Source organism: Canis lupus, chromosome X, assembly GCF_011100685.1.
Source record: "Canis lupus familiaris isolate Mischka breed German Shepherd chromosome X, alternate assembly UU_Cfam_GSD_1.0, whole genome shotgun sequence".
Taxonomy (NCBI): Eukaryota; Metazoa; Chordata; class Mammalia; order Carnivora; family Canidae; genus Canis; species Canis lupus.
The window spans coordinates 122,894,037-122,911,949 of NC_049260.1; the positions used below are offsets into that span (position 1 = coordinate 122,894,037).

General features: G+C 63.2%; 1 protein-coding gene across 4 annotated transcripts; it reads right to left on the minus strand.

Moving 5' to 3' along the window:
- Nucleotides 1-1,962: 1,962 nt before the first annotated feature.
- On the minus strand, nucleotides 1,963-16,081 carry L1CAM (L1 cell adhesion molecule). 4 transcript variants are annotated; one of them, XM_038588675.1, is made up of 28 exons: nucleotides 15,900-16,081; nucleotides 13,232-13,246; nucleotides 12,618-12,723; nucleotides 12,210-12,412; nucleotides 11,148-11,270; nucleotides 10,874-11,044; nucleotides 10,538-10,649; nucleotides 10,239-10,423; nucleotides 9,961-10,092; nucleotides 9,686-9,829; nucleotides 9,047-9,158; nucleotides 8,766-8,932; nucleotides 8,504-8,660; nucleotides 8,210-8,334; nucleotides 7,992-8,102; nucleotides 7,555-7,752; nucleotides 7,292-7,362; nucleotides 6,892-7,114; nucleotides 6,317-6,432; nucleotides 5,885-6,086; nucleotides 5,672-5,794; nucleotides 5,392-5,565; nucleotides 5,190-5,309; nucleotides 4,956-5,108; nucleotides 4,303-4,437; nucleotides 3,922-3,994; nucleotides 3,806-3,817; nucleotides 1,963-3,323 (listed from the first exon to the last, which is right to left on the minus strand). In XM_038588675.1, the coding sequence occupies exons 1-28, from the start codon at nucleotides 15,973-15,975 to the stop codon at nucleotides 3,092-3,094; spliced, it is 3,771 nt and encodes a 1,256-aa protein (XP_038444603.1). In that variant the 5' UTR covers nucleotides 15,976-16,081; the 3' UTR covers nucleotides 1,963-3,091. The 4 variants fall into 4 exon arrangements, with proteins under 4 accessions (XP_038444603.1, XP_038444605.1, XP_038444604.1 ...); XM_038588677.1 differs by lacking the exon at nucleotides 13,232-13,246; XM_038588676.1 differs by lacking the exon at nucleotides 3,806-3,817.
- Between the last annotated feature and the right edge of the window lie 1,832 nt (nucleotides 16,082-17,913).

The following is a 17,913-nucleotide window of genomic DNA, read 5'->3' on the forward strand; positions in this document are numbered from 1 at the left end:
GGAGGCTCCACACACAATGTGGGGCTTGAACTCACAACCCAAAGATCAAGAGTCGCACCTCTACTGAATAAGCCCTCCAGGCGCCCCCCTAAACTTGCTTGAAAAACCAAACTCTGGTGCGCCTGGGTGGCTCAGTCGGTTGAGGGTCCGACCCTTGATCTCAGCTCGGGTCTCCATCTCAGGGTCCTGAGTTCAAGCCCTGCGTTGGGCTCCGTGCCGGGCATGGGGCCTACTTAAGCAACAAGAACAACATCTAGGGAGGCAGCCCAGGGCCGGTGCAGCAGTTCCACGGGCTCCTCAGGACCCCAGGCTCCCTTCACGTTGCTGCTCGGCCAACCCCATAGTGGGTCCGAGCTCTAGGATGGCTCCTCCCAGGCCACCAGGGCATTTGTGTTGCAGTGAGGAGCCAGTGGGGCAGGGACGGGCACGCTCTGCTTCTCTGAGGGCGCGGCCTAGAGGCTACCCATCCACTCACAATCCAGGGCCCACCTAGGTGCAAAACGGACGGGAAATGGACCTTCAGCTGAGCAAAATCCTATTGTGATGTCAAAATAAGCAGATCCTGCGGACAAGAAGCAGACGCTGACTGCTACGGCTGGAGATTAAGCGGGATGACGAGTGTGGACAAGTCTCCAGGGGATTTGCCGTCAACCGGAGCACAGACGCGGGCAAAGCTGGAGGGCTGTGGTGAGAGGGGCGGGTGCTTTTCGGGTGGAAGCTGTGATGGCACAGGACTGATCAACAGGGACAGATAAATTAGAGATGCAGAAGAGACAGCGACCACCCCTGAGCAGGTCACGGGGGTGGGAGCCCGGGCCGGGCACAGGGACTGAGCTCCGTGGCCTGCGGCTCAGCCCCGGGGCCCGGGAGGGTGAAGCGCCCAGGGCAGGGGACTGATCTGACCGTGGGCAGGTGGGAATCTGGGGTAAAAAATGCTCTTCTCATGCTTTCCGTGCTCAGTTAGAGACGAAGCACAGACTGCACAGGATCTCACCTTGGAGAGCCGGGGCGCAGGTGGGCTCGGGAATCCCCGAGGCGGGCCGCCCAGCCCTGTGGGTCCAACTAAGGTGGTCATCCATTTATTTTTTTATTTTTATTTTTAAAGATTAAAAAAATTTTTTTTTAATTTATTTATGATAGTCACAGAGGGAGAGAGAGAGAGAGAGGCAGAGACACAGGCAGAGGGAGAAGCAGGCTCCATGCACTGGGAGCCCGATGTGGGATTCGATCCCGGGTCTCCAGGATCACGCCCTGGGCCAAAGGCAGGCGCCAAACCGCTGCGCCACCCAGGGATCCCCTATTTTTAAAGATTTTATTTATTCATTCATGATAGACAGAGAGACAGAGATAGAGACAGAGATAGAGACAGAGACAGAGACACAGGCAGGTGCAGGCTCCATGCAGGGAGCCCGATGCAGGACTCGATCCCGGGACTCCAGGATCATGCCCTGGGCCAAAGGCAGGTGCTAATCCGCTGAACAACCCAGGGATCCCCAAGGTGGTCATTCATTTAAAGTGTGTTTTAGGGGACGCCTGGGTGGCTCAGCGGTTGGGCCTCTGCCTTTGGCTCTAGGACTCTCAGGATCGAGTCCCACATTGGGCTCCCCGCAGGGAGCCTGCTTCTCCCTCTGCCTGTGTCTCTGCCTCTCTCTCTCTCTCATGAATAAATAAATAAAATCATTTAAAAAATGTGTTTTACTGGCATAGGAGACGGGCACCCCAGGAAGGACGGCTCCACTGGGGGGGCGCTGAAGCAGGCAGCCAGGCACAGGTAGGCTCCATCCTATTACACAGGGAAGAGAGGCTCCTGCATCTGCCCCACGGCAGGGCGCGCCCACGGGTGACCCGGAGGCCAGGGTAGAGGCCACGAATGGGTCTTGGGCTGCCCTCCTTGGCTCCGGCACCCACCGGTGGGAGACCCGGCCCGGGAGATGGTGCTCAGTAAAACGACCACAGTTCCTCTTCATTCGCAGGTTTTTATTTGCCTGTCATAATTCTGATATTTATGTACATATATATATATTTCTTTTGTTTTTTTTTTTTTGTTTTTGTTTTTTGTAAAGGGCTCATCAACAGACCAAGCAAAGGCAAACAGGGAGACCTTGGCTGCCAGGCAGGAGCGCAGCGGAGCTGGGAGACCAATCTTTCCTTCTTCCTTTTTCTTTTTTTTTTTTTTTCCGCGTCTGTTTTTATTTTTCCTAGGATGGGATCATCAAAGCTAATTGCTATAAAACCTAGAAACCACCTAGAGACTCAGACATCTGCCTACACACTAGCGGCATATGGGGAAAGGCAAGAGCACACACTTTCAAAGTCACGGTGTATTTACATTCCCGAGGTTGAGGGGCAGGGGGGCGAGGGAGGGCACTACTCGGGCCGGCGGGGGGGCGGCTGGAGGGTCCTGGGCTGCGGGCGGTGGCCGGGGCAGCGGGGAGATGTGCCTGTCCCCCACCCCCTGGCGGTGCCGGAGGCCACTTGGATGTTGTCTGGTGGGCACCGAAGGCAGCGTGTGTATGGAGCTCCTGGAAGCCGGCCGCGGGGTGGGACGCAGGGGGGCAAGGTGCCGGCGACCGTGGCACCGGCAGGTGGGGACCCTGGGCTCTCCAGATGGCCTCCTCTGCAGCCGCGGCCAGCTCGCCCAGCTCCCGACCTGGCTGGAGCAGATGGTGGGGCGCCCAGTCCCGTCCCCAGTCCCGGCCGGGCCGTCCGCGGAGCGGCCACCCCTACGTCCTCTCGGCCCAACCGCGGCTCAAAGGCTGACGAGGCGGCCCCCGAAGGCTCCTGTGTGGGCGATCGGCCCCCAAGCTGGAACAAAGCAGTGCGTGCCCAAGAAGGGGTGCAGCTGGGTTTTGGCAATAAAGTGGGGACCAGGGAGTCAGAAGGGGTTTGGAGGCAGCGAGTTCCTCTCCTCTGCCCCCAACTTCAAGCCTTCCCCAGGCCCAGGGCCGGAGGCCGGGGCCCGGGCCTGGTACAGAGAATGGACGGAGCCTCAGTCCCAAGGTGAGCGCAGGTGCTGGGCTTGGAGGTCTCGGCCTCGGACCCTCCGTAGCCTGGCCCTGGCCTTGGCCCTGCCTGGCCTTGCCTGGAGCCGCTACTCTAGGGCCCCGGCAGGGTTGATGGGGGAGGCGGCCCCTGAGCTGTCGTTGCCGCCTGCTGCCTCCTTCTCCTTCTTGCCGCTGTACTGGCCGATGAAGGAGCCGTCCTCGTTGAACTGCACGTCCACGCTGCCCCCGTAGTCGGCCAGGCTGTCGTCACTGCCCAGGGGCTTGATGTCCCCATTGAGGGACGGCTGGCTGCTGCCAAAGGCCTTCTCCTCGTTGTCACTGCGGGGGCAGAGGGCAGGAGGGAGTGGGAGGCTGCCCGGTGGAGCCCGGCGGGAGCTGGCGTGTGCCGGCTGGAGGGAGGAGGCCGGGGCCCCGGGTTCCACCTGCCTTTCATTCGCTCTGAACGCACTGGGGAACCAGTTCCCCCCTTGACACGCACCCCAGGATCCCGGGGGCCGTGAGGAAGCAAGTGGGTGCTCAGCCTGTAGGTGAGCCAGACAGGGGCCCCGGTCCAGCTGTCACCCCTTGCCCAGCCCGCAGAGGGGTGGAGCTGGGAAGGTGACAGGCAGGCCCAGAAATGGGGTGTCAGTGTGGGGACCAGGTGGAGCATGCTGGCTTCTCCCTGAAACGGGGCGCTGCCAGGCCAGAAGGCTGGGGGAGCCCCGAGCTCCAGTGAGCAGGGCCCAGTGGCACTCCAGGCACCCGCAGGAGGGTCCCTGCCATCAGGCTCTGACAGGATCTTCCCACCACCCCGGTCTTACCTCTCCAGGGACCTGACAACACCCAGCAGCACAAAGAAGAGAGAGAGACAGGGTCAGACATAAAAGCGAGGGGGTGCAGGGCGGCCGGGCGGCACGTGCTCTCACCCCCAGCTCACCTGTACTCGCCGAAGGTCTCGTCCTTCATCGGCCGGGCCTCGGAGTCCACCTGGGTGTCCTCCTTATCCTTCACTGCAGACACAGAAGGCCCCGCTTTGTCTCCCACCCCCGCCTGACTCCGGACACTGGGCCCCATCCCCAGCTCAGAGACACGGGGGAGGCGCCCCCTCTGTCCTCTGAGCGGCCCCCGCGCCCCGGAAGCCTTCAAGGCACAGCACTCACCCGGCGCGGGCCTCGGTGCCACCTGCCGCTGCCCGGCTCAGAAGCCCCGTCGGGCCCCCGCCCGCCCCCACACGCCCGCGCCACCCTGCCAGAGGTGGGGGGACCCAGGAGGGCTTGTAGCTCCACCCCCCTCGCCCGAGCCCCAGGCCAGGGCTTACCTGAGTATTTGCCCCCTTTGCTGCGCTTGATAAAGCAGAGGATGAGCAGGATGAGCAGCAAGAGAATGATGGCGCTGATGAAGCCGATGAACCAGCCCTCCGTGGCGAAGCCGGCGGGCGGGAGCCTCACGCGGCCTGCGGGAGGTCGGGGAGCAAGGCCCTGAGCGGGGCCCGGGACACACGCGCTCTCAGGCCTCTGGCCCTGGGGACTGGCAGGGCGGGGAGGGCCAGCCCGCAGCCAGCCCGGGGCCGGGGGGGGCCGCGATGACCTGGGGCTGAAGCAGGCTTGAAAGGGACACCTGGGGGGTCCCTGGGGGGCTCAGGGGTTTAGCTCCACCTTCGGCCCAGGGTGTGATCCTGGGGACCCGGGATCGAGTCCCACATCGGGCTCCCTGCATGGGGCCTGCTTCTCCCTCTGCCTGGGTCTCTGCCTGCTTCTCTCTCTGTCTCATGAATAAATAAATAAAATCTTAAAAAAAAAACAACGAAAGGGACACCTGGGGGGACCCTCTGGGTGGCGGGGGGCAGGACCTTTGGCGAAGATGACTACTCCGGAAGCAGTTCGAACGGAAGGATCCGCTAGGGGCCACTTAGGCCCGGCTGCTCCGGCCTGGGGCCCAGCGCCCGTCCCGCCCGCGCCGCCGGAGCCTCACCGGTGCCGTTGGTCTTCACGGCCATCTTCAGCAGCACCCGCTCCTTGAGCAGGTGGATCTCATAGTCGGTGTCGGGCTGCAGGTCCCACTGCGTGTAGGAGCTCTGGTTGTAGCTGACGTACTGCGGCGGCAGGTGAGGGCCCATCTTCTCGTCTGCGGGGGCGCGGGCGGCAGGGGTAAGCAGGCCGGCCGTGCAGCACCCCGGCCCCCCCCCCCGGGGCCCTGCGAGCTCACCCCCCAGGGCTTTGAACCAGATCTGGAAGCCGAAGTTGCACTGGCCCTCCTTGGGGACCCAGGAGACCACGCTGTAGTTCTCGCCAGCCATGGCCGAGATGTTGCCAAAATCCGGGGTCCCTGGGGAGCGAGAAGAGGTTGTGGGACCCCGAGGCCGCGCGGGGCCACCCCCCCACCCCCCGCCGCGGGCCCTGCGGCTCACCGGACAAGGCCATGGTGCCTCCCTCGCGCACGATGGCCTCCCCGGGGCCCTCCTTGGTGGTGGCCTGCAGCTGGAAGCGGTAGCGCAGGTGGGGGCTCAGATTGGTCAGGTTGTGTGTCCGCAGCTCGGGGTCCGGAAGGTCGAAGGACAGCTGCTCCTTGTCCCCGTCGTCCACTGCGGGGAGATGCGGGGAGTGGGCCTTCGGGCTCTGCGCACCCGCCCAGCTCCCCTGCACCCGTCAGGCCAGCGGGGGCTCGAGTCGGGGCCGCGACCCACATACGGGGGTGGTAGGAGAGCACGTAGCCGGTGAGCACGCCGTTGTGGCTGAGCGGGGGCTGCCAGTGCAGCAGCAGGCTGGTATCCGACTGGCACTCCAGGTGCAGCGCCTCAGGGTGGCCCGGCACTGTGGGGCACAGACACGGGTGGGGGCCTTGCCCGGGCCTGCCCTGCGGTGGGGGAGGGCGGGCGCAGGGGCGGGGGGCCCAGGGCTCACCTCCCTCCGGGGTGCTGAAGGTCATCTCGCTGGCGGGCCCCAGTCCTCGGCCATTGAAGGCCCTCAACTCCAGACGGTAGGAGCTGTAGGGCCTCAGGCCCCCCAGGACGGCGCTGGTGGTGTTGGCGGCCACCACCACGTGGCCTCTGTGGACATGCCTTTTGCTGTGCCTCCTCTGACTGCCCTCCCACCAGTACGTCACCTGCGGGGGGTGGGGGACAGGAGACTCCACAGGGGCGGAAGGCATCCGGCACCGCTCACCTCGGTGCGGGCCTCACATTGCCCTCCGTGGGGACCCCTTCCTCACACCCTGAGGACTCCTGGGAGAGCACTTCACAGGCGGCACAGGCCCACCCCAGATCCTGCTACTCCTGGCGGCCTCACACCTCACCCTGGGGATCCCCCACCGCCACGCCTTGAACGCTTCCTTACGTTGTATCCTCGGAGGTGGCCCTTGACCTGGGCTGGGTCCACAGGCCACCACCGGACCAGCACGGCGCTCGAATTGAGGATCTTGATGCCTTCCATCTCAGGGCTTGCCTGCGGGTCTGGAAACAGCCGGTGACATGGACGTCGGCCTGCGGCAGCCGGAGGCCAGCCCACAACCCTCCCGCAGGAGGAAGATGGATTTGGATGCCGTGTGTGGGGCAGGCAGTTTGATGAGCAGGGCATGTGCATGGGGTCAGGGTCTCTCCTCGCAGACGGTTTATTGGTTGCAAGGGAGAAAGCATCTCGGCCAGGCGATCAAAATTAGTATGGGGTAGTGTTCCAGATGCAAGGAAAGGAAAGGAGCCGGACGACCAGACTTGAGGGGGGATCCCGGGCTGGATCCCCACTGACGCGGTTGGCACATCGGCTGCCCGCTACATAACCACGGGGTGTCAACGCTTAACCTCTGTACTTTCACGAGGGCACTTGGTTATAGAAGAAACTGTCCTGACTCCTGGGAAGTGCTCTACCAAGAGCCCCGGCGTGGAGGGAGGGCCGTGGGCCACCCCAATACTCACAATCTTCCCCAGAGTAGCCGATGGTAATCTGGGGCTCAGGGCCCTTGCCCTGGCTGTTGACGGCCTGGACTTTGATCTCATAAGGCACGAAGGTGGAGGTGTTGGACACGACCAGGAGGGGGTCGCTCACGATCTGTTCCTGCCAGGCACCCCGTGTCCCCTGAGGGCGCCATTGGACGCGGTACTGAACCTGGGGGGCATTCCAGTCCATCCACCTAAGCGGCTAGAGGGGGGTGGGCGGAAGAAGAACTGGTTGGCCAGGAGCACCCCCTCTCTGGCCCGCTCCCGAGCCCAGCCTCATGTCCTGTCATCCTCTGGTCGCCAGCACAGCCGCGGGGAGCGGCCAACGCCTGGATCCTGGCCTGATGTCCCGGGGCATGCTCGGCCCAGGGCCCCTCACCTTCCAAGTGATGACCATGTTGCTGGTCTCGTTCCCTTCCCCCTTCACGTCCACAGGGTTCTTCTCTGGGGCTGGAAAGTAATGTGTTAACACATCAAAGCTGTGGGCTCCTGCCGAGGCTGTGAAGGCCAAGGACGGAGGAAGGAATGGCCTGGAAGTCAAGGGCCAGCAGCTCTGGGGGAACCCTGCCTCCCAGCTCCCGCTGGGAGCCTAGAAGCAGAGGGGCTCAGTCATCTCTTCCCCTTGTGCCCCACGTGGCTCACCTGCCTCGGGTGTGACCACAGTCTCAGAGGCTGGGCTGGGCTCCCCGGGGCCGTATTTGTTGATGGCCGTCACTCTAAAGGTGTAGTGGATGTAGGGCGACAGCTTGAGGGTGGTGGAGGTCTGGTTCCCGGGCACCTTGCCCAAACTGTACCATTTCTCAGGCGCCATCTCCTTGTCTTCAAATTCAATGTCATACTCTGCCAAGAAGGGAACCGGCGATTGGGCGGGTGGCACGTGGGGGAGGGCTCGATGGGGGTATGAGTCCGGCTCTCCCCGCGGAAGGCATTCCCAGAGTCCCGCGAGGAACTGCGCGCCCCAAACACAGGCGTTTGCCCCAGTGAGGTGGCCAGTCCCGGGCCGCGGTCGTGGGAGGAGGGAGGCCCCAGGAGGAGGAAGGCTAGCAGGGGCGGCCGTAGGGAGGTGGGGGGCCTCTTACTCTCGATGGGGGCGTTGTGGTCCTCGGCGGGTCTCCAGGACAGGCGCACCTGGCTCTGCTTCAGCAGGTGGCGATCGGACAGCTCCAGGTGAGGCACCGGCCCGGGGCTCCCTGAGGGTCACGGAGGGTGGGTTCCCCGGCCCACACGCCGGCTGAGCACCCCACTCCCCAGCTCGAGAGGACCCCGTGCCCCCCGTGCCACTGGTCCCGGGACTCACCCACCACCAGCAGCTCCGCCCTGCCCTCCACCATGTCCAGCTCGGTGCCGGCCACACAGCTGTAGTTGCCCTGGTCACTGTAGTCCACGCTGTGGATGACCAGGCGCCCGTCCTCTATGAAGTACCTGCCGGGGGGGGCATGCTTGCCCGTTTGTTCTGCTGCCCACCCCTCCCCTCCCCTCCCTCTCTTGCCAGACCATCCCTGCTCAAAGCAGGGGTGCTCCCCCATGGATGAGGCCAGGAGGCTTGGACATCCCGCTTTCCCCACTCTGCCCCCTTCTACCAGGCCCGCACTTGTCACTGTCCCCAAACTCCTGGAGGTTTCGACCGTCCCCTCGCCAGGTGATGCTGTGCTGCAAGGAAGGGTCAAAGGAGGCCTGGCACGTGAAAGTCACTTTTGAGCCTTTTTTCTCGATTGCACTCTGTGGCCCCTGTGTGATCTGAGTGGCATCTGAGGACAATGATGGAAAGGGAGGGTCACTCCTGTGTCCTCCAGAGGCCTTAACCCTCCCTCCCGGAGGTGTTGCCGATCACATGGCGGGGGGTATCACCTGACCTTTGACCTGCAGGTTAGCCACAATGGTCACGTTGTTCTGGTCGTTGGCAGCCTGGCAGAAGTAGTGGCCAGTGTCATTGGCCTGGAGGTCCCGGATGCCCAGGGTCCCGTTGGTGTAGGGGAAGAAGCGTTCATCCTGTAGCACGGTCTTCCCTTCCTTGTCGAGCCTAGTGTGGGCAGGGCAGGCCGGGCTCAGACCCCATCCGGCTGGTCGCCTCACCCCCCAGCTCCCCGGGAGGCCGGATGGCTTGGAGGTGCCCCTTCGGGGAGGGGTCACTCACCACTGGACACTGGGCACAGGAGCTCCAAAGGCCTTGCACAGAAGATAGGCCGTGCTGCCCTCGACCGCCATGTACGTCTCGTTGTCAGGGGTCAGGATCTTGGCCGGAAGCTCTGGGGGAGAAGCAGTTACAGAGGACAGGGCAGGACTCAGGCCAGGCGCAGGGCTCAGGGCAGCCTCTCCCAGGCGGGCTCTGGGCATCCTCGGGTCCCCAAGAGCCCTGCCCGTCTGGCTTCCCTCTGCCCTCCGACATGCCTCAGATACGCCTCCCACCCCAAGCACCCAGGTTTTCCCGATTACTTGACGCCCCAGTGACCGTCCACCTGTTCCTGAAGGCCCTCCTGGCCCATCTCCGGGAGAGGAGCCACCAGGCCGGCCTCGGCACATCCGGGCCAGGGTGAGCCTCCACTCGGCCATGTGGTGGCCAGAGCACTCTCCGAAGCCACCTTTTCATCTGTAAATGGTGTGCACCCCCCACCCCCCACCCGGCACCGCTGAGGAAGGCGGGCGAGATTTGGGGCGAAGGGCCCCGGCGTGGCGAGAGGCAGCCACGGTAGACAAAGCAGCCGCGGGCTGAGTCAGTCCGGTGGCCTCGCCGGGTGGGCTGCAGGACGGACAGACAGACAGACGGGTTACTCACGAACGACATAGATGTAGGCATTGGCCAGCAGGAGCCCGTGCCTGTTGCGAGCCTCGCACTGCGTCACCATCGTGTCGCTGGGCTGCACGTTGCTCAGGATCAGGGCCCCACGCTGGATCCGGTACTTCTGGTCCTTGGCCAGCTCTGCGGGGGCAGCGGGTGGCCGGGGTGGGGGGCGGCACAGGGCAGAGCAGTGAGGCAGCTGAGGCCCCTCCTCGCCGTGCCCCCCTCCCGGGGCTCCCGTGGTCCCTGCCCCTGCCTGGGGCCGCACTCACCCTCCACAGGAATCCCGTTGATCCTCCAGGTGACCTCGGGTTGGGGCCTCCCCTGCACTTGGCAGTCCAGGCGGGCAGTCTCTCCGGGGCCGTACAGGTGGCTCTGGGGCTTGTGCAGCCAGTAGGGGGCAGCTGCGGGGGGCAGGAGCGCTGCCCTGAGCCAGCGCTCCCCCAGCCCCAGCCCCTGCGCCCACCCAGCCCCGGGACAGTGGGCGTCGCGGACGGCTGTCCCCCGAGGCCACTCCGGGAGCCCGTGCCACCCAGCGGAGGCAGCGTACCCTCCACCGTGACGTAGTAGGTGTGCCGGTCGCTGCCCAGCGAGTTCTCGGCCAGGCACCGGTACTCGCCGTCGTCCTCCTCTGCCACGTTCAGCAGCTGCAGGGTCTTGTTGTGGTTCTGGTAGGTGACTCGGTCGGCTGGCATGGGGCCACTGGGGCGCAGCCACTTGATGCTGGGTGTGGGGCTGCGGGGGGCCGACGTGGAGGAAGGCCAGGCGGGAGAGCACAAGGCTGCTCAGCCCGGTGCTGCGACACCGGCCCCAGGGTCTGCCCCCCCCACCCGGGGCACCCCGACTCACAAGCCCTCGGCGATGCACTCCAGGACCAGTGGCTGCCCCTGCAGGGCTACCAGGTGGCTGCTGGAGTTGGTGGGGAAGAGCAGGCGAGGCTTCCTGTCGATCATGCTGTTGGCTGCGGGGAGAAAGGGAGTGGGTGGCGTGGCCCATGCTCTCTCACGGTCGAAGTTACCAAGCAGGGGACTCCCCTGGGAGGCCCTGGGGCCCGTGTCCCCTCCTCTGCTCAAGGGAGGGCCCCATCTGGCCTGGGAGGAAGACTGAGGTCATTTGATCTTTGGGGTGGACAGTGCCTGAGGGTCAGAGAGAAGGGGGGGAGGTGCATGAGTCTTTGGGACTCACTGGCCTTGACCCGGAGGTCAATGGGTTCCTTCTGGATGATGGTCCGGGTGCCAGGAAAGTGGGCATGGCAGATGTAGTCTGAGTGGTTGTCCGAGGTGAGCACGTTGGCGAAGTAGAGATTGCCGTTCTGGCCCATTGTCACCCGCTCATCCTGTTTGATGTGCAAGATCTCTGTGGGGCGGGCGGGGGGCAAGAAGGCGAGGGTCAGGCCCCATCCGGGAAGGTCTACCCCCTGACACCTCCGCCCCGTCGGCGGCCCCTGGCGGGCACCCACTGCTATTCATCCAGTAGATGCGCAGCGGCTCGGCGCTGGGTGGCGGGTGGCAAGGCAAAATGACCGACTCCCCTTCCTCCACCTCCACGGGTTTCACCATCTCTTTCGGCCACTTGGGGGCACCTAGAAGGGACAGGGAAGCTGGCACTGGGTCCCAACTCTCCTCCGGGGCGGGGCGGGGCGGGGCCCGGGGAGAGGCGGAGGGAGAGCCGCTGAGGGAGTCCCCGCATCGGGAGGCAGCCGCTCTGGGGGGGCCTTCTGGGCTCGAGGCTGAGGCCGGCTGCGTGCAGAGCGGAGGCTGGGCAGGGGACCAGATGGCTGCGAAGGGTTAACCCTTCACAATTCTCAGCTCCCACCCAGAGGCCTAGCATGGGCGGGGGGTGGGGAGGCTGTGGTGCGGTGATGGGGGAGGGGAGCCGGGGAAGGATGTGGGAGTCACAGACCCTTCCATCATCCTGACACGGAAACCATGGCAACAGTTCCCAAGGTAACCAGAGGGGTGGAGAGGAGAGAGGAGCATGCTCGGGAGGCAGAAAGCTCAGGGAGGATGGGATGCAGAGGGAAAACCCCAGGGAGAGCGCGGCGCAGATAAAGACAGAGCTGCAGAGCGCGAGGAGGGAGAAGGAGGGCCAGGCTGGAGGTGGAGACGGGGCAGCAGGGAGGAGGGAGAGCGGAGGAAAGAGGCCACGGAGTGATGGGGGAGGTGGACATGACCGGAGGACTGCAGAGGCGCAGAGGGGATGGGAGGCCAAGCCCAGGCGGTGACTCAGACAGACACAGGGAGGGACGAGGCAGGCCCCGAGGCCAAGACGGGGCAAAGGCCAGAGGAAGAAGCAGCGACAGAAGGGGAGCTAGAGGTGACCGGGAAGACAGTGGAGAAAGGGACAAAGCACGGGAGGGGGCCACCGCTGGGGAGCAAAGGAGGAAGGTGGCTGGGCTGGCAGGGCACCCGGTCTCCCCCCCCACACTCAGCCACCAGCTGGGGGTGCAGGGCTCCCTGAGACCTGTCGGGGACCCTCTCATGTGCCCCGGGCCCTCCCAGGCCCCTGCAGCGCCTCGCACCCTCGGCCATGAGCTGGATCTCATGGGACATGGCCGTGCCCAGCTTATTGCTGGCAAAGCAGCGGTAGGTGCCCTGGAACCTCTGGGCAAAGTTGCTGTTGTTGCCCGTGATGGTGAAGGAGCCAGAATGTGGCGCCTGGTGCACGGTCACACCCAGCTCTTCCTTGGGTTTGAAGTGGACGCCATCCCGAGTCCAGCGGAACCTGCGGGCAGAAAAGGGCTCAGAGGCCCAAGGCGCTGGACCCCAGGACGGGGCTGGAACAGGCCAGGGCAAGGACCAAGGGTGATGAGCGAGAGCGCGGGGCTGGGGGACGCCTGGGCGCAGAAGTTGGTGGCCCTGGGGGGCGTGAGCACTAGAAGCCGAGCTCAGCAGCCAACGCCGGGGCTCGGGAGGTGAAGGTCACTCACTGCACTTCCGGTTTGCCACTGGCCTCACACTTGAGGCTGATGTCATCTGTGGGGAAGACGACCAGGCGCCGTGGGGACTGTTCCGTGATGACAGGTGGCTCCATCACTGGGGACAGGATAGGCAGACACGTGGTAAGGATGGTGTCTGGCTGGCTTCACGGCCGCGACCCCTGTCCCACCGCGAGGGAAGCAGGGCTTGAAACCCCTAGAGGCCCCGAGGCTAAGGGGGTGTGTGTGTGCGAAGAACCAGGCTGGGCCTCGAACAGAGGGAGAGATGGGGACACGGTGCACAGGTAGAGAGAGATGCAACAGGGAGAACCAGGAGCAAGAAGTACAAGGAGAGACACCTGAGAGAGAGACGAAGCCAGAGACAGAAAGCGGGGAGTCACAGGGAGAGAGGGGAGCAGAGGACAGGAGAGGGAGCAAGAAAACCCCGGCCAGGGCGGAGACAGAGCAAAGATGGCCCACGGGTCAGGGAGCCCGACAGGGAGCCAAGAGCCAGAAACGACGGGCGACCCGCGCAGGGCACAGGGCTTACGGGGAGAGGGGGCCCGCTGCACCCCTCTTTCCCTGGCCTGCTGGGAAGCACTCCCACCCACCCGGCCCCAACTTACCGCGGTATCCTTCATCTAAGAAATCCAGGCAGCAAGGGAGAGAGCGGAGAGAAATGCTGACACTAGGCCCCAGGGGGCCTGAGCCCCCCCGCAGGCCCCCTGCGGACGGGGAGGGAGGGACCCCTCCCAACGTGGGGGCTCCATGCCAGGCTGGAGCTGTGGCGGGCGGAGGCCCAGAGGACGGGCCGCAGCCTGATGGCTGGTCTCCCGGTGGGTAATGCCCACAGGGAGCCAAGACTGGAGACACCTGTGCCTCTTATGAGGCTGCCCTTTGGACCGGCCCTTGAATCCCCCCCACACCCCACCCCGCAAGGCCTTCGGAACTGACCCCCCTTCCACCTAGGGTGCTTGTGGGGGGGCAGGCAGCCCAGCATGCAGGGCACCCTCCCCTGCTGCAGCCCACTTCCCTCCTAATCCAATTAGCACAGCTCAGTGTTTTCAATTACCCAGGCCCAGCCCTCCGAGCCGGCGGCCCCTCCCCCCGAAGCCTCCCAAAGGCCCGGCTGCCTCCGACTTTCCGTCGCCCGCAGGGCTGACGCCAGCCCCCTTTCTCCCCTTCCTTCCTCCCCGCCTGCCTGCCACCGAGCTCCCCGGAGCGGAGGCCAGAGCTGCTGCCTCCCTGCCCCAGGACTCGGCCGGGGCCCGGGGCGGCTGTGAGGACGGGAGAGGAGGCGGGGAGGCACTCGTGCGCTTTGTCTCTGCAGAGTGACCTCCACTAAGGGCCCCCAGGAGAGAGGGGGCGGCTTCCTGGGGACACTGCAGCGGGAGCCCTGAACTGGGGAGGGGCCAGTGCAGGCAGCCCAAGAGCAAGAGATAGTGACTGGGATGGGGAACGGGATGGGGGAAATCGCCTGGGTGGAGGAAGCAGGAAAAGAGACAAAGGGGCCTGGAGGGGCAGGGAGGGAGACAGCTCTAGCTGGAGGACAGATTCCAACAGGGAGGCACCAGGCCACCCATCATATTGCACTGGGGTCAGTCACAAGCGCCAGCCAGTGCCCAGGGCAGCCTCCTTCTCTCTCCTCACTCCTTTCTCCAAATCCTCCCTGCCCTGCACACGCAGACACACGGGGCCAGATGGCCCAGCCTGCGGCGAGGTAGCAGGGCAGGCCAGACTGGTGCCCAGGGTCAGGCCTGAGAAGCAACCAAGAGGAGACAGAGGGGAAGGAGGACGAGTACATGTGTGTGAGTGTGCAAAAGTGTGACTCCAGGCAGGCAAGTGAATGCTCCTGGGTGTACTGCATGCGGTATGTTTGCCTCCCAGCGTGTTTGTACATGGGTGTGTCTTGCCACAGTATATCTGAAGGCTATGTGCGCGTGTGCTTGCATTCAGTATTGCACACCTGCCTCCGTCTGTGTGGATGGCTCTGCTCCTTTGTGTCTAAACCCCTCGCCTGTGTGTGACTGTGTGTGTGTGTGTGTGTGTGTGTGTGTGTGTGCCGCCTATGCATCCTCTGAGGGTCTCTGCTCCTTCTGTACATCTGTGCCTGGTTGGATACAGGTGGCTTGTCTGTGTCTACCCACACGTGCATCTGCGTGCATCTGTAACGGGAGTCTGCATAGGCATGACTTCGTGGATCTCCATGTGCGTATGGAAGGGGACATCCCCACTCTTTGTCCCGTCGCTCCCTCTCCACCTCCTCCACACCCTCGGCTGCCTTCCTCCAAAGCCAGGCACCTTCCAAGCCCACCTCCCTCGGCCCCTGTCCCATTCGTGGCACAGACAGTCCTCCCCACTGCCAGCCCCCAGCTCATCTCTCGGTGACACTGGCCTGCTCCAGGTCCAGACTCAAGAGACAAAGGTGGCAAGGTGAGGGAGAAAGGACTCGAACTACCAAGGAGCAGGCTCAGGATAAACATCATCACAGTAACACACACCCCACACACAAACGGGTACTCACACATGGCCCCAAGTCACATGCAGCCACTATGATCAAATGCTAACAAATACCTGCAGACCTTCACACACCTGACCAGTAGGTACAATAAGTAACAGTTATAGCGACTCACAAACTTACGCATATAGAAAATCGAAGTCACACTCAAGAAAATCCACATTTAGTCAATCACAACCACCCCCGGCCACACACACAAAATACACAGCCTGTGCGACTCACAAGCACACGCAAACATTCATGTTTTGTCACAAGCCTCCAGCCATACTCCGCAACCTCCACACACTTACCCACGTACACACTCCACAAATGAAGGGTTCCAGCAGTCCCACCCCTCGGCCCCACAGAATCCTAAGGATCCAGAAAGTGGCTGGGCCTTTGTAAGGAGTTTTGTCCCATCTCCGTTCACAGACAGGGCTACCGAAGGCCCGAGACGGGATTACCCGCGTCAGGAGGGCGAAACTTGAATGCAGGCCTTTCACAAGCCAGCGGGGACCCGGGCCGCCCCCCACCTCCGGCCGCCCCCACCCCGGCGCCAGGTGGGGGAGGGCGGGCCCGGGCGCGCCGAGCCCGCTGTCCGTGGTCCTGAAACCGCCCGTCCCCTGTCCGTGGTGCTGACGCGCCGCGCGCCCGCCGCCCCCCTCTCCGGGGCCGGGGACCGTGCGCCCAGTCCGTGCCCAGGAAAGTGGGAGCCAGCAGAGGCGAGGAGGCAGATGATAACGAGGAGGCCGGCGCGGCGGCGAAGGGAGGTGTGAAGGCTCCCTCGAGCTACTCACATTCGTCGGGGATCTGGATGAGCAGGCAGGGGCTGCAGAGAAGGAGAGGCCACAAGTACCGCAGCGACACGGCCATCTTCCCGGCGGCGCCGGCGGCTCGGCACGGCACAGCCGGCCGGGCTCGGCTCAGGCTCCGGCCGGAGAGAAGGGGGCCGGTGGGCGGCTTGGGGCGGGAACCGGGGGTGGGGGCGCTGGAAGAGGGAAGAGGGAAAGGAAAGGTGGGGGAGGAGAGAGGAGAGAACGGACGACTTTAGTGACTAACATCTGGGCGAGCCCGGGCTCCTGGCCCCGCCCCCCGCCCCGCCCCCAGCTGGCCGGTTCCCCCACCTCTCCCTCCCCCGCACTTTGGAGGGAGAAACCTAGAAGAGTCTTAGCGCTGGCTAGGCCTCCAGGTGCTCTTCCATTCCCTTTCTCCTGTCTGTGCCTTCCGCACCAGCTGCCTCTCCAGCATCAACTTGTTGCCCCAATCAGCTCCCCCGGGCATGCCACAGGCCACTCTGCATGAGTGTGGATGTGGATGGGCACGTAGCCAAATACGCACATGTGTATTTATGCAGCTGTGTGTGTGTGTGTGCAGGAGCACATTTGTGTATGTCTTCTCCGAAAGGTAGCGCACTCACGAGTGGGTATGTGGGAGAATCAATGCATGCGTCTAGATAGCTGTGTGTGCACACAGGAGCATGTGTGTGTCTTGTCATGTGTAGGGGGATGAACCCTCACGTTTGCCATCTCTGTGTGTGCACACAAGCGCGGTTGCACATGTAAGTAGAGAACTCGAACTCTTCTCGGTCCCGTTGCTGTGGGTTTCAGAGCCAACTGATCTCTGGGTGCTCTTCAGGGCTAAAAAGCTGGTGGGGGGCAGTGGGATCTTGGGAAGTGGGGACAAGGAAGGGAAGAAAGGAGCCCAGGAAGGTGGCATTTCACAGAGCAGTTTGAGGAAATGGAAGAAGGGGGAAGGAAGCCTGACGTCAAGAACTGACAGGACAAAGAGAAGTAGGAAAACACCTCTCAGGGGCAGCCCGGGTGGCTCAAGAGGTTTAGCACCACCTTCAGCCCAGGGCGTGATCCTGGAGACCCGGGATCAAGTCCTGCGTCAGGCTCCTTGCATGGAGCCTGCTTCTCCCTCTGCCTCTGTCTCTGCCTCTCTCAATCTCTCTCTCTCGGTCTCTCTCATGAATAAATAAATAAAATCTTAAAAAAAAGCACCTCTCAGAAAAAAAAAAAAAAGGAAAGCACCTCTCTGTCCCTCAGGCCCCTGGGGGGCAAGAGAAGTGACTGTGGCTTCTCTCCTTCCAGATGCTGCAAGCCAGGGTCAGGGCGGGGATCAGGGGAGCTTGGGTCAGTGTTTCTATAACCTCCCAAGTGTCTGGCAGGCCCAGGTCTTTTTCTGAGTTTTCAGGGCTCAGCTGCAAGATATGTCCACCCAAGCCCAAGGACACCACCACACCCACATCCACCTGTATGCAAGAAGCCCCGAAGACTGGAGGCCCAGGGAAGGGGGATTTCTCTGCCAACGACTAGAAGAGGAAACACACTCCCAAGCACACAGCTGACTCTGACTCCAAACAGGAAGTGGTGTGAGAAAGAGATAAACAGAGAAAGTGCAAGAGGGTTGTAAAAGTAGGTTGCTGGTCTCTGGTCTGTCAAGAGAGCTTGAGGCTGGAGCTGGGGTCCAGATGCCCTCCCCAAGACCGTATTGGACAGCTTCATTGTGCCCAGCAAACACCTTAAGAAGCAGGTAGGCAGGCCTGGAATGCCATGCTAAGGCATCTAGACTCGGTCAGGAGGCAACCGGGAGCCATGAATTGGTCTTGTGTAAGGTGACCCAATAATGGTAGGTGATTCAACAGACTGCCTAGGGAGTAGGTAGGGAAGATGGATGGTGGTGAAGAGCAGTCAGCTTGGAGCTCTCCCACATCCAGAGCTGGAGGGCCAGGAGGAGAAGCACCAGGATAGGCCAACATCGATGGGCTGAAGGCCAAGAGAATGACTTGGGAGGGCAGGGAGTGGTGAA

Coding starts and splice junctions, on each gene's coding strand:
- L1CAM (XM_038588675.1), bottom strand. CDS start 15,975: ATGGCCGTGTCGCTGCGGTACTTGTGGCCTCTCCTTCTCTGCAGCCCC. Junction 7,115..7,291: donor ACATGGTCATCACTTGGAAG/GTGAGGGGCCCT, acceptor ACCCCCCTCTAG/CCGCTTAGGTGGATGGACTG. Junction 5,310..5,391: donor AGGCACCATGGCCTTGTCCG/GTGAGCCGCAGG, acceptor CTCGCTCCCCAG/GGACCCCGGATTTTGGCAAC.